This window comes from Pteropus alecto, unplaced genomic scaffold, assembly GCF_000325575.1.
Source record: "Pteropus alecto unplaced genomic scaffold, ASM32557v1 scaffold354, whole genome shotgun sequence".
In the NCBI taxonomy this organism is placed as follows: Eukaryota; Metazoa; Chordata; class Mammalia; order Chiroptera; family Pteropodidae; genus Pteropus; species Pteropus alecto.
Genome location: NW_006435759.1, coordinates 360,445 through 373,611, shown reverse-complemented (window position 1 = coordinate 373,611; position 13,167 = coordinate 360,445). Strand labels below are relative to the sequence as shown.

General features: G+C 50.3%; 1 protein-coding gene across 5 annotated transcripts in view; it reads left to right on the top strand.

The window, feature by feature from the left end:
• The window catches only part of SCN5A (sodium voltage-gated channel alpha subunit 5), a 76,941-nt gene that overhangs the window by 38,453 nt on the left and 25,321 nt on the right, over positions 1 to 13,167 (top strand). For 4 of the 5 annotated variants that reach the window (XM_006910784.1, XM_025046036.1, XM_006910787.1 and 1 more), the window contains exons 14-16: positions 5,341 to 5,514; positions 6,852 to 7,208; positions 11,210 to 11,664. In XM_006910784.1, coding sequence (XP_006910846.1) covers positions 5,341 to 5,514; positions 6,852 to 7,208; positions 11,210 to 11,664 — 986 coding nt within the window. The remainder of the gene's footprint in view (positions 1 to 5,340; positions 5,515 to 6,851; positions 7,209 to 11,209; positions 11,665 to 13,167) is intronic. The other variant, XM_006910788.1, reaches the window with a different exon arrangement.

The window sequence follows — 13,167 nt, the reverse complement described above, 5'->3', positions numbered from 1 at the left end:
TACATATATTAAGCTACATTATAAAGCTGTAATTATTAAAATATTATAGTATTTTTGCAAAGATAGAAAATTAGACCAGTGCTACAGAATTGAGAACCCAGAAATAGGAAATGCATATTTGTAGACTTGATAAATAATAGAGATGGCACTATAAATCAGTAGGAAAATGATAGACTACCCAATAAATAATGCTGGACAGGATGGTCATCTATATGAAAGCAAATAAATGTAAATCCCCTCAACCATACTCATTATTAGTTGTGGGAAATTGGATTCAACACCTAAATGTGATAAACCAAAATTTTTTAACTTTTAGGAAAAAAAAAAGGAGAAAAAAATATTGTATCTTGGTATTGGAAAGGCTCTCTTCAACAATATAGAGTTTATACCATGAAAGAAAAGATTGACAAATGTACCTATCTTAAAATTTATAATGTATGTCCAATCAAGGGTATGATAAACTAATGAAATCACTACCATAAACTGGAAATTGATATTATGAAAAGTATTTAACTAGAATGACATGAACTCCAGAACGAATATTAAATGCTTACACATCAGTAAGGAAAAGAATGACAACCCAATGGCAAAAAACGCAGCACGACAATGAACAAAGGAAATGACAGGTAAATCACAGAAGAAGAAATTCAGATGGTTATAAACAGAGAGGAATGCAAATGAAAGCAACATCGAGATACCATTTCTCACCCATAAGAGAATCAAAAATAAACTTCCATGTGTTGGCAAGGATGCGAAACAGTGGGAACTCACACTTTGTAAGAGTGTGGATTTGGTACAATCATTTCAGGGAGCAATTGTATAATATCAGGTAAATCACAGATGTCCATACCCTATGACTTAACAATTTCAGATATCTGTATTCTTAAGAAAGTCTCACATGTCTGTACAAGGAGACCTATAGAAGAAAGTTCTTTGTAGCATCGTTAGGTATAGGGGAAATTGGAATCAACATAAATGTCCATCTATCCATCCATTAAAAAAAATATTTAAACCGTGGTGTATTCATACAACACAATACTATACACAATTAGAATTAATACCTATATATGTATCAACATAGATAAATCTCATAAACAATGACGTTAGGATAAAAGGAACTTGCAAAAAAGAAATAACATATACAAAATGGCCCATATTATATAAAGCTTAAAACAATGCAAAAATATGATATATTGTTTTATATACATTAAAACTGTGAAAACATGCATAGGAACTTTAAACATCACGTTCAAGATAGTGATACCTTTGAACGAATGTAGTACTACAGGTGGCTTCAGTGTTACCTGTGATGACGCATGGTTAAGACTTCATGATAGAAGCTAAAGTACTTAGTTCAAATGTTAGGCTCCATCAGTTGTGCCACTGGGCTAACTTCTCTATAGTATCTCAGTTTCCCAATCTGTAAAGTGGAGATAACAACAATACATATCTCATAGGGTTATTATGAGGATCAAATGATTTAAAGCATGAGATGTAAAGCACCAGTACGTGGCCTAGCATGTAGTAATTGCTATTTAAGTCTTTGTTATTATTTTGTAAGAAAAAATAAAACAAGATTTGAAACAAATATGGCAAAATGTTAATAGTTGGCAGAGTTCAGTGGTGGATACAAAGGTACTTATTATACTATTCTATACTTTTCTATGTGCTTAAAATATTTTGTAATTTTAGAAAATATACAATGATAAATAAAGATAAATGACAAACCAGGAAAATTATTGCAATACATACAGTTGACAAAGAGATTATACCCTAAATATATAAAGTATATTTATAAGCAACAACATGGAATTAGTTAAAAACTGCCTCTGATGGACAGTAGCAGTATGTGTCAGAATCTCTAAAAATATTCTTTGACAATGCAGTTTCATTTCCAGAGATTTATCCTAAGAAAAAAAAATGGGCAAGATTTTTTAAAACATATATGCAAAGGTTATTTATTATGGCAGTGTTTTTAATAAGGATAAAAAGAATGTCCATCACAGGGAAATGGCTAAACTACTTGTGGCACATCTGTACAGTAGAATATCCTACAATGGTTAAAAAAGAGAGCAAAAGAAAATATGCTATAGATCACGTTTAATTGGCATGGAAGGATGTTCACCAAGTACTATGTTTTAAAACCAAGTTCGCAATGCGGAGAGTATGATCCCATTAAAGACATGTGCCAAGGTTCCTCAAAAGTTCACCAACTTCCGGGAAAGCCACCGTTAGCGCCATGATTCAGTAGACTTCCTGCCCGGGTCAGAGGAGGCAGGTCCCCCACACTGGAAGCCTCTGTCTGCCAGGTCCCAGGGAGCCTATAAATCATGCAGAGTTGTTTGCATTTGAAAGCAGCTCCTGCCTGGGCCTGGAGTTCTCGGCCACTCTCCACAGTCATAATAAATGCTGCTGATGATAACAATAATCACCCTCTCATAGGAGCACCCACTTTACATCCATTAGCTCTAACTCTTAGAAACCTCCTACGGAGTTATTATTATCCCCATTTGACATATGAGGACACTCAAGGCTCAGAGAGATGAAGAAACTGGTCCAGGATCACACAGTAGCAGACCCTGCTTTGGAACCCGGGTCAGGCTGCCATTCTCTGCACATCTTAAACCACCCGGCTTTGCTCACATGGCCTTAGAAAGCCCAGGCTGATCCTTTGGAAGAAGGATCATGCACTTCTAAAGCGGTGGTTCTCAAGCTCAGCAGCACCTCAGGACCACCTAGGAAGTTTCTTTAAATCTCGCTACCCAGGCCGAACTTCAGTCCAAGGTAACTGGAATCGCTGAGGGTAGGACCCAAGCGCCAGCAATTTTAAAACTCCCTAGGTGATTGCAAAGTGGACCGAGTGTGAGAACCAGCGCTTGAAAATAGCACTTCTCAAACTTCAAATTGCCTGGGAATCCAGTCAAAATGCAGATTCTGCATCCATGGGCCTGGGGTCTTGAAGATCCTGCATTTCTAAAGAGCTTCCCTGTGATGCTGTTTCTTTTCCTTACCACTTCCCCAGAGATGTTCACTCCCTAAGAGACTCTGCTGTCTCTCTCTGCCTTTTTCTCCTGATTTCCAGTGCCACCTAATATCTGCCATCCTGCTGCCAAAATAGCTGTGAACCTGGGCAAAGTGAGGCAGGAGATCTGTCCTGAGCTCCTTAACCCAAAAATGAGTATTAGCACCTGGAAGCCTGTCAAACAGGCCTTTGGAACACACCCATGCTGGCCCACTCGGGCAGGTGCTCGTGGAGACCAGAAGGCCGGGGTGAGAGGAAGTGGCCTCTCCGGAAAGCCCTGTGCAGGGATTGCAGCTAGGTGAAGGCTCCAGCTGTGTACGGGAAGCCTGGGAGACTGGGAAGTAAAGCTGGGCGCTACAGGACAATGGGGGCTGAAGGTCAAAGACCCAACGAGCTGTATGTCTCTTCAACAAATGGGCTGGCCCTGTTCTAGGTACGGTAAGACAGAAAAGGCCCTGCTTACTGTGGAGTTTACCATTTGGCCCGGAGGAGACTCACAAATACACATAGTATGTCAGATGGGGGAATGTGAGGGAAAGAAAAATAAACAAGAGGCCTAAAGAGTGTGGTGGGAGGGGCCAGGATTTTAATTGTCAGGGAGCCTCATCCATTAGGTGGCTTTTAAGCAGAGACAGGAAGGGAGTGAGTCCTGTGGATGGAGGACGGGTTTGATCCAGGGAAAGGGAGCAACAAGTGCAAAGGCCCTGAGGAGGGAACCGCAAGGAGGCGAGTGTGGCTGGAAGAGTAGCAGGGGCTGGGTCGGTTACGGGTACATAACCCGGATACAGGCCTGAGTGCTGGGGAAACAGGACTCCAGGTTGCCTCTTCTCATGTTGGGGCAGCCCAGGAATTTGAGCCGAAGCTGGAAGATATTGAAGGCCCTCCCTTCCCTAAGACCCCAGCTGGGAAAGGAACGGTTCTGTCTGGGCACAAGCACTGAAGAGACCACTGCAGTCATGAGGGCTGGGCTGGTGGGTGGTGCCCTGTGTGACAGTGCAGAGGTGCCCACCCACCTGCTATCCTGGTGCTCCCTCCCCCAGGAACAACAGCAGTGCCCTGCCCACCACCTCAGGGGCTCTTCTGAGCAGAGGAGGAAAGGGCTGCTACTGTGATGCCTGACAGATGCCTCTCCTCTGCCTTCAGCACAGAGACCCCTCAGAGTGGGTAGCAAAGGCAGGGTGACCCCCCTCCTGATTGTGGACCCCAGCAAGATGCCTCAGCCATGCCCCTTCTCTCACCTTCATCTCTCCCACAGCTACTGCAGGCCTGACACTGTCCCCAGGGTTAGCCTGGCACTTTAACCTCAGACTCACCTATAGAAGACCTCAGTGCCTCCTCGCTGCCCTCAGGATGACCCGCCCCCCCGCCCCAGAAGGCCTTGTGAACAGGCCCCGACTTCCCGCCTTCACAGGATATCCCTTCCATCCCTTCCTCCCAGAACCAGGCTTCCATCATAGCCATCGGCACAGCTCGGGTAGTTGACCATGGTCACAGCTGCCTGGCCTACCGCGCAGTGGGCTCCTTGACCATGAGGCTTTGCTGGCCACGGCTGGGCAGCTCGAGATTGATGAGTCAATGAACCAGGTGAAGCCCAGCCTCTGCCCACCTCAGGAATGTTTCTAGAAAAGAGAAAGGTTGCTCTAAATCTTAAAGGACAGCACCGAGTTTATCTCCTGGTTCTCAACCTTACTTGCTACGTGACTCCTGAGCAGTTACTTGACCTCTCAGTGCCTCAGTTTCCTTAACTATAAAATAGGGGTACCGGTACTTTCCTCGTTGAGTTGTTGGACAAATTAAGAGGAACGACACATGCAAAGCATTCTAGCCCAGCTCTTAGCACGTAGTCAAGCCCTCAAGAAACAGCAGCTGGTTATTATTACGGTGATAAGAGTTCAGTGTGTGGACATGGAGGGAGCGGGCAAGCGTAGACAAAGGCCCTGAGCCATGTGAGCCATGAGTTTGTAGAAATGCATGTATCTGGCACGTGTGGCGTGAGGATGTGTCCTGTGGCAACACGGGCCGGAAGGAGTCTGGGGCTGGATCATGTCACCGCCTACTTCAGCCTCCCCTGCCCTCAGGTGCCTCCGAGACTATGAGTCTCTGCAGAGCCTGCCATGTTCAGCGAGCAACAGAGAGGGCTAGGAGCATCAGGTCGGAGGTATCCCTAAGGGGCTAGGCCACGGTCAAGCAAGCTCCCACCGGAAGCCTGGGTGCCGTCAGAGCCGACAGCCCAGGAGGGGGACCCTGCCAGAGCAAGAGGCAGAGGCAGAGTGCCCCTGACCACCAGAGGGTCGTTCTGATTCCCGCTCCCTCCCCAGGTCTTCACAGGGATCTTCACAGCAGAGATGACCTTCAAGATCATCGCTCTCGACCCCTACTACTACTTCCAGCAGGGCTGGAACATCTTCGACAGCATCATTGTCATCCTTAGCCTCATGGAGCTGGGCCTGTCCCGCATGGGCAACCTGTCGGTGCTGCGTTCCTTCCGCCTGGTACCTGGCTGGGCCCTCTGCAGGGGGGTGGCATGGGGGTCTGGGGCATCGAGGCACAGCCACCTCCCAGGTCACCACTCAGTCCCCCCAACTATGATCCATCATGCCTTCACCTAACAGCTATTTGCTAGGTACTTCTGGGTGCCGGATCCAGTGTTAGTGTTGTGAGGGGCACCCAGGTGGGCAAGGCAGAAGGAGATACCCTTCCAGGGGAGCAGTCGACATACCTCATGATTTACAAAGCCCTTTATGGTTCCCCATGAGCCCATTAGACCTCACAGGATCCCAGGAGTGGGGCTGGTATTACTATATCCCCATTTCACAGAGGAGGAGACTAAGACTCAGAGAGGTGAAACACTTTCCCAAAGCTGCATGTCAGGTAATAGCTGGAGCTAGTTCCGCTGACAGCCTATCTGGGGCTTTGCCTGCTGGTTTCAGAATGAGCATTTGGGAAACTTGAATGCACATACACATCACCTGGAGGCCTTGCTAAACTGAAGGTGACAGTTCAGTAGGCCTTAGGTGATACCAGGGCTCCTGGTCTGTGGCCTGTGCTTGAAGCTCAAAATGCCTGAGAAGTTCAGACATGGGGCTAGAGGTAGGTCAAAGCAGGCTTCCTGAAGGAGTTCTGAGCACTGTTGATGGGCTCACGGAGGGGCTAGGAAGGCAGAATAGGGAGGGGGAGCAATAGAGAAAGGCCAAGCTGTGGGTTCTAATCACGACTGCACTGTCATGAGCCAAGGGACTTAGACAAGTTACTCCACCTTTAAGAGTTGGCTTCTTCATCTATCAAAGGAGGTAATAATAGTGCCAACCTCACGTGGTTATAGAGAGTTCTGAATGAGTTGACTTATCCTAAGCATAAGGTCTGGCTCAGTATGTGTTCAATACATGTTAAACACTGGCTCCCTTTCTCTGTGATAACTAAGAGGAGAGAAAAATGGAAGTGATTGGCCAAATCAGACGTGGTTTGAGCTGGCCTGAAGAAGAGTCTTGCCGAGGAAGGACATACCATGTCAGGGGAATCTACTGGGAAGTTCCTGGAAGTGACACCAAGGGGAGTAGGAGGCTGGTGTGGACACAGAAAGACGGGCTGAGAGGGGCAGATGAGGCTGGAGCTGTTGACTTGACTCCCAGAGCGGAGCCCCGTGAAGCCGTCTTCAGGCTGCGGACAGAAACAGTAGTGTGTGCTCTTGGAGAAACAGAGCAACAGGTGTCGGTGACCTCCAAGGGCTCTCTGGGGTTTCAGGCAGAAGCCACGGGGATAAAGGTGCCCTTCATTTGGGGCTGACGGCTCATCTGGGGCTCACAGCTCACAAGGACCCCTTCCTCCCCAGCTGCGGGTCTTCAAGTTGGCCAAATCATGGCCCACCCTGAACACACTCATCAAGATCATCGGGAATTCAGTGGGGGCGCTGGGGAACCTGACGCTGGTGCTGGCCATCATCGTGTTCATCTTCGCCGTGGTGGGCATGCAGCTCTTTGGGAAGAACTACTCAGAGCTGAGGCATCGCATCAGCGACTCAGGCCTGCTGCCCCGCTGGCACATGATGGACTTCTTCCATGCCTTTCTCATCATCTTCCGCATCCTCTGTGGCGAGTGGATAGAGACCATGTGGGACTGCATGGAGGTGTCTGGGCAGTCACTGTGCCTGCTGGTGTTCTTGCTTGTAATGGTCATTGGCAACCTTGTGGTAAGTTAGCCAATGGCCTGACCTACCCATCCATTCATCCATCAGCTACCCACCCACCCAATCATGCATCTGTCCATTCACTTACCCTTCCTTCCATCCATCTACTCATTCGCTCAGTCATCTATCTACCAGACTACCTATCCACCCATCAATCTCTTATCTATTTACCCATTCGTCTACTCTTTTACCCATCTTTTCATATATCTTTTCATCCATTCATTCATTTACCCACCAACATACCCACTTACCCTTCCATGTACTTTTCATCAATCCATCTAGTCACTTACCCATTTATTCTTCTGTCTCTCTACTCTTCCACACATCTATCTATTCAGCCATGCATCCACTCATAAATTACCCACCCACCAACTCCATCTGTCCACCTCTCCATCAATCCATCTACTCAGTTACCAATCCTCATATCCATTTATCCACTTGCTCACCCAGACATCCATCCATCAACCCTTATCTACTTATTCATTTACCGGCCATCCATTCATTGTTCACCCATCCATTTATCTGTCCACCAGCCACCCATCCATCACTTCCATGCATCTACCCCACATTATCCATTCATTCATTCACCAATCCCACCATCTAGTCATTTATCCATCTACCTATCTACTCATTCACTCATTGACCTATTTATCCATTCATATCACTCTTCATTTGTTTATTCATTTATTCACTCACTTATTTGCCTGTTTGTTTATTATCTACTCATTTTGTATTCATTGTTTATTTATTCATCTACCCATTATGTTATTAATCATTCAATGATTTATCACATGCTTTTTCAATTCAGCTTAACAAACACTTGCTGAGCCCCTATTGCATGCAAAATATCATGCCAGATGCTGTTGGGTATACAGAGGTAAATGTGGCCGTGACACTGCTCATCAGCTTGAGAGAATGGGAGGTGAGGAGTTCAAAAAGGCATGAAATAACTCTCAAGCTGATCAGAATGATCAGAGTCATTAAGGAAGAACCCTTGAGTGCTGATTCCCTCCAACTGTGGAAAGCAAGGAAGACTTCCTAGAGGAGGCTTGGAGCTGACCTGATAGACAGGTAATGCTAGAGAGGGAAGGAGCAGGATAAGCAAAGCACAGATGCAAGCACGTGGTAGTCCAGGTGAGGCGGTGCCCATGGGAGCCTTTATGTCACCCTGGGTAGCTGTGGTAGGAGTTCCTGAGGTCCTGTCATGAGGGATCCAGGCCTTTGGTCCTATGGCTACCTATCTGCCTTGTGTCTTTACAGTGCGAGGAAATCCAGAGTTGAGAGAGATCAAAACCTAAATGTCAAAAAAAGGGGCCTTTGGAGACAAGGTCGAGGCAAGTCAGTGATTCAGGAAAAAGTCAGTGTCCACTGTGGACATGGAGCCACCTTCCTGGGTGCACAGATGTCCCAAATATGCTCAGACATTACCCCTGTGTGGTTTGGCTCTCGACCAGACCACACAGGCGTGGGCAGCTCACATTGGCTCATAGAGAGGTTTTAGGTGGTGTGAGAACTGTGGGCAGACAAGGTCGAGGCAAGTCCGTGATTCAGGAAAAAGTCAGTGTCCACTGTGGACATGGAGCCACCTTCCTGGGTGCGCAGATGTCCCAAATATGCTCAGACATTACCCCTGTGTGGTTTGGCTCTCAATCAGACCACACAGGCGTGGGCAGCTCACATTGGCTCATAGAGGGGTTTTAGGTGGTATGAGAACTGTGGGCTCCAAATTCCAGAGCCCTTCCCCAAAATGGCCTGCTTTCTCTTCCCACGTGCTTTAACCAGGCCGGGGCAGGCCCAGGCCAAGTTGGGGTGAATTTCCCTCGGGCCCCACAAGTGGAGCCCAGAAAGGAAGCAGGTCCTCAGTGAACAACACTAATGGAACCCAGCTCTTCAGCTTGACTCACAGTCCCTCTTCCATCCCCTCAAACTGGCCACCCATCATAGTGGAGCCTCACTCAGCCCCTGGCCCAGCCCCGGGGCTACCAGACTCTGTGTGTTTCAAGGAGGAGGACGCTAGTACACGGAGCTCTCAGTCCAGCGCCAGGCTGAGCTGCCCTCACACACACAGCCCTGTGATTTCCAAGTGGATCTGTCTGGGGATGAGAAGATTAGAGGCTGCTGGGGGAGGGAAGCTAACGGCCCACGCAGCCCCTTCCCTGGCCGCCTCAGGAATTGGGCTGCTGCCTGGCGTGGGTGGAAGCAATTGCCATTAAAATGGGAAGTGATGATCAGGCAAGGGCTGGGAGCAGCAGCATGATTGACAGGGAAAGCACTGGAAGAAGCCAAACTTCAAAGCCACTGACAAGGGGGGCCCTAGTGTCCTGTGTAGGTGGACAAGGCTGCCCAGGAGCCCCCCTGCTCTGCCCTCAGCCTGGGCCCCAGACGCCTGGAGGTCAGGGGAGGTAAGACCAGGCATGAATGAGGGCTGCGGGGGAGGGTCCAGGGTGGGCAACCAGAAGCAGGGGCCAGGCCAGAGGTCTGTGTAGACAGCAGCTCTGGCTCACATCACATGACCCACCCCCCAGTGACGACATGAAAAAGGCTGCCGGGTGTCAAAAGTGATCGTTTCTCCATAGAGAAAGGATCCCGGAGATCCTGCTTTCTAACCCTTCCATGCTGCACACATGAGTGTGTGTTATTCTTTAGAGCAGAGGCAAGTTTCTGAGGTCTGGCATTCCAACCTTGCCCACTGCTTTCATCAGAATTCTCATTCCCAGCCTTCTGACAGTGTCTGAAGGGCTTGTGAGAAGCCAGAGCAGGGGCTTGGGGTGAGTTTCCAGTGAGAACTGTGTGCCCACCTTTACACACCACCCTGCCATAGGGGCCCCCATTCAAATGAACTCCCTTCTGGGGGTGGCTCGGTGGAGGAGACACCCACCCAAAGCGGGGAGGTTGGTCTCTGGCCTGTCCGCCTGCTGATGCTCATGAGCCGGCCTGACCTACCTGTAGGAACAAGCCCACCACCATCTTCATTTACCCTCCTGGAAACGGAAATGGACCCACACCCAGCCTCTTAGCACTCAAAACTCCTCTTTTTAAACAAAAGCTAAAGCTTCATACTTGCTGGATGGTTTAACAAACAGTGGTCCAAACCATCCAAAGGCAGAGGGATTATGCAAACCGCCCTGAGGGGTCCTGAGTCCCTAACCCCTAATAAATTAAGTAAAGTACTTTGCCTTCTGGCACCTCTGAAACCTGAACCCCTCCCTTGACTTCCTGCGGCACAATGGGCCGGTCCCACACACAGCACCCATCTAAGTACCCCTCACGGCGTAGACACTCCCATGGCTCAGTAGCCTGACCCTGCAGTTAGTCCCACATGTCTGAGGACTGCCACCTGGGCTCTTCCCTGCCACCTGCCGTTGCCGCCTTCTCTGCTCAGTCCTCCCGTCTCTCACCTGTAAAGCATAGTCAGACCTGAGGACACAGGCAGAGTGTGCTACATAGCAGGAGCCCAGCGATGGGCTGGCTTCAGATGAGCTCAGAGGAACGTCACTAGCCCTCCTTCACCAACAGGTGCAGAGGCCCCCGCTCCCTCCAGGAAAGCCTGACAGCTCTGGGTTGCTTCTCAGTGGGATTCTATCATGTCCTCAGTGGCCCCAGATTAGACCCCACTTCCCAGGATCAGCCCTGTGCTCCTTCTGCCTCCACTGCCCCCCACTACTCCCAAGGCAGCCAGGCCTCTTCCACAGGCTTTGACATTGGAGGGACGCATGGTTCTCCCATTGAACCTGGACCAAGACAAACAAACCTGGGACTGTATGCTCTCAACTCAGACTATCTGAGGAGGTATTAGAGGTCGTCTTCCTTTTTATAGCCAGACTCTCTATATTCAAGAGAATGAGGGTTTAGGATCAGGATCCAAGTCCCAGGGTTCGAGCTGAGAGCTGTTTGCCTATGGTAGTCCTTAGGGTCCCCGGGCCCCGGTTTCCTCATCATAGACCCGAGGCTGAGCGCCGCAGCGTGGCACCTGCCTTGGTGAGCCTCATCTGTTGCCTCCACAGGTCCTGAACCTCTTCCTGGCTTTGCTGCTCAGCTCCTTCAGCGCAGACAACCTCACAGCCCCTGACGAGGACGGGGAAATGAACAACCTCCAGCTGGCCTTGGCCCGCATCCAGCGGGGCCTGCGTTTTCTCAAGCGAACCACCTGGGACTTCTGCTGTGGGCTCCTGCAGCGGCGGCCTCAGAAGCCAGTGGTCCTTGCCACCCGCGGCCAGCTGCCCAACTGTATTGCTACCTCCAGCTCTCCACCACCCCCTGAGACAGAGAAGGTACCTCCAGCTCGCAAGGAGACCCGATTTGAGGAAAGCAAGCATCCAGGCCGGGGCACCCCTGGGGATCCCGAGCCTGTGTGTGTACCCATTGCCGTGGCTGAGTCGGACACAGATGACCAAGAGGAGGATGAAGAGAATAGCCTGGGCACGGAGGAAGAGTCCAGCAAGCAGGTGAGCCCGCACCCTGGCCACCTTTCCCCCACAGGTATGCAGCACCTACTTATATAGGCCTCAGGACCTTACTGTCCATGGCACCTGGCCTCATTCAGAGCAGCTGCCCCTGCCAGACTGTGACAGCAGAGCTGGGATGAGCTGGAAGACAGGCCACGCCCCAACAGCTAGCCTTGCAGAGAGGTGCTGAGACCAGCTCCCAACCTTCTCTCCAACCCAGCCCAGGAGGAGATCTTGAGAGGGGCTGTTGTCCATCATTCATCCTCTGGCTGGTCATGGGCAGCTATCTGTACCTAAAAGGAAACTGAGGCACAGCAAGAGTGAGAGACCAGCTGGGAGTTCCTCATGAGCCTAGGACAGAGCCAGGACCCCTGTGCCCCTGGCCCCACCCTGACCATTGTCCCCCTTCAGGACTACCAAGGTGGAACGTCTTGGTGACGGAGAGTGTGGTCTCCTGACCTCCGACTGCCCCTTCCCCTCCTCCCAGGCCCAGGGCTAATTCTGAGATTTAAAAATAAGCATCCCGAAGATGGCAGGTGTCAGAGACAGCACTATCTTATCTCCCAACCTGTTATTTTTAACACTTTGGACTAGAGTCTGGACAAAAGAAACAGTGCCCCCGCTCAGTGCTCTCTCAGGTTTCCTGTGCCCTGAGCCAGGCTCAGACGGCTTCTCCTTAGGTCTTTCAGTCAGTCGGTGAGGACCGGCTCTCAGCTTCGTTGGGCCGTCATGGCTGCTTCCTCTGGGCCTGTGCTCAGCGGGTCTGGCTGTGAAGAGCAGCTTCTCCCCATGTGTGGAATTTGATCTGAGGTTTCGGGCTTAGTTCCATGGCCTCCTGCCTTCCTGTGGTCCCAGAGGCCAGCTTCGGCTCTCTTAGTCAGGCTGTGGGACAGGGACAGTGTCAGCTGGGGGAGGGGAGTGTTGGTGCTGCCAGGACCATGGCTTCCAGTTATCTCCAGGATGCTCCCAGCACAGGAGTGGAATTCTGACTGCCCCCTGCCTTGCCCTCTCCTTTCCTTCTCTAGAGCCTGTTGGCTCTGGCTCCCTAGGGCCAGTGTGTGTGTGTGTGTGTGTGTGTGACAGAGAGAGAGAGAGAGAGAGAGAGAGAGAGAGAGAGAGAGAGAGAGAGAGAGAGAGAGAGAGAGAGAGAGAGAGAGAGAGAGAGAGAGAGAGAGAGAGAGCAGGCAGTGGGGGAGGGGTGCCATGGGAATTCACAGGAAAAGTCAGCATGTCCTTCTAAAGTGGAGTTGCCACATTTGGGAGCTGGCATGGCAGCCCCGCTGCACCCGCCCCAGCGGGTGGGCAGACGGGGAGGTTTATGCCAGACAGGTCAGGGGCTTTGTCTGGCTACCAGCCCTTTGCCCGGACACAGCAGCAGCCTCCCAGCCACCCACTCAGGGCATCTGTGGAAGGGTCTGCAGTGAGCTAAGGCCCCGCGAGGAGGGCAGGGGGCATGGCCCAGCTGCACAGGCAGGGCCTGAGGCAGAGCCAGGACCCTGGGCACACTCTGGCTGGGA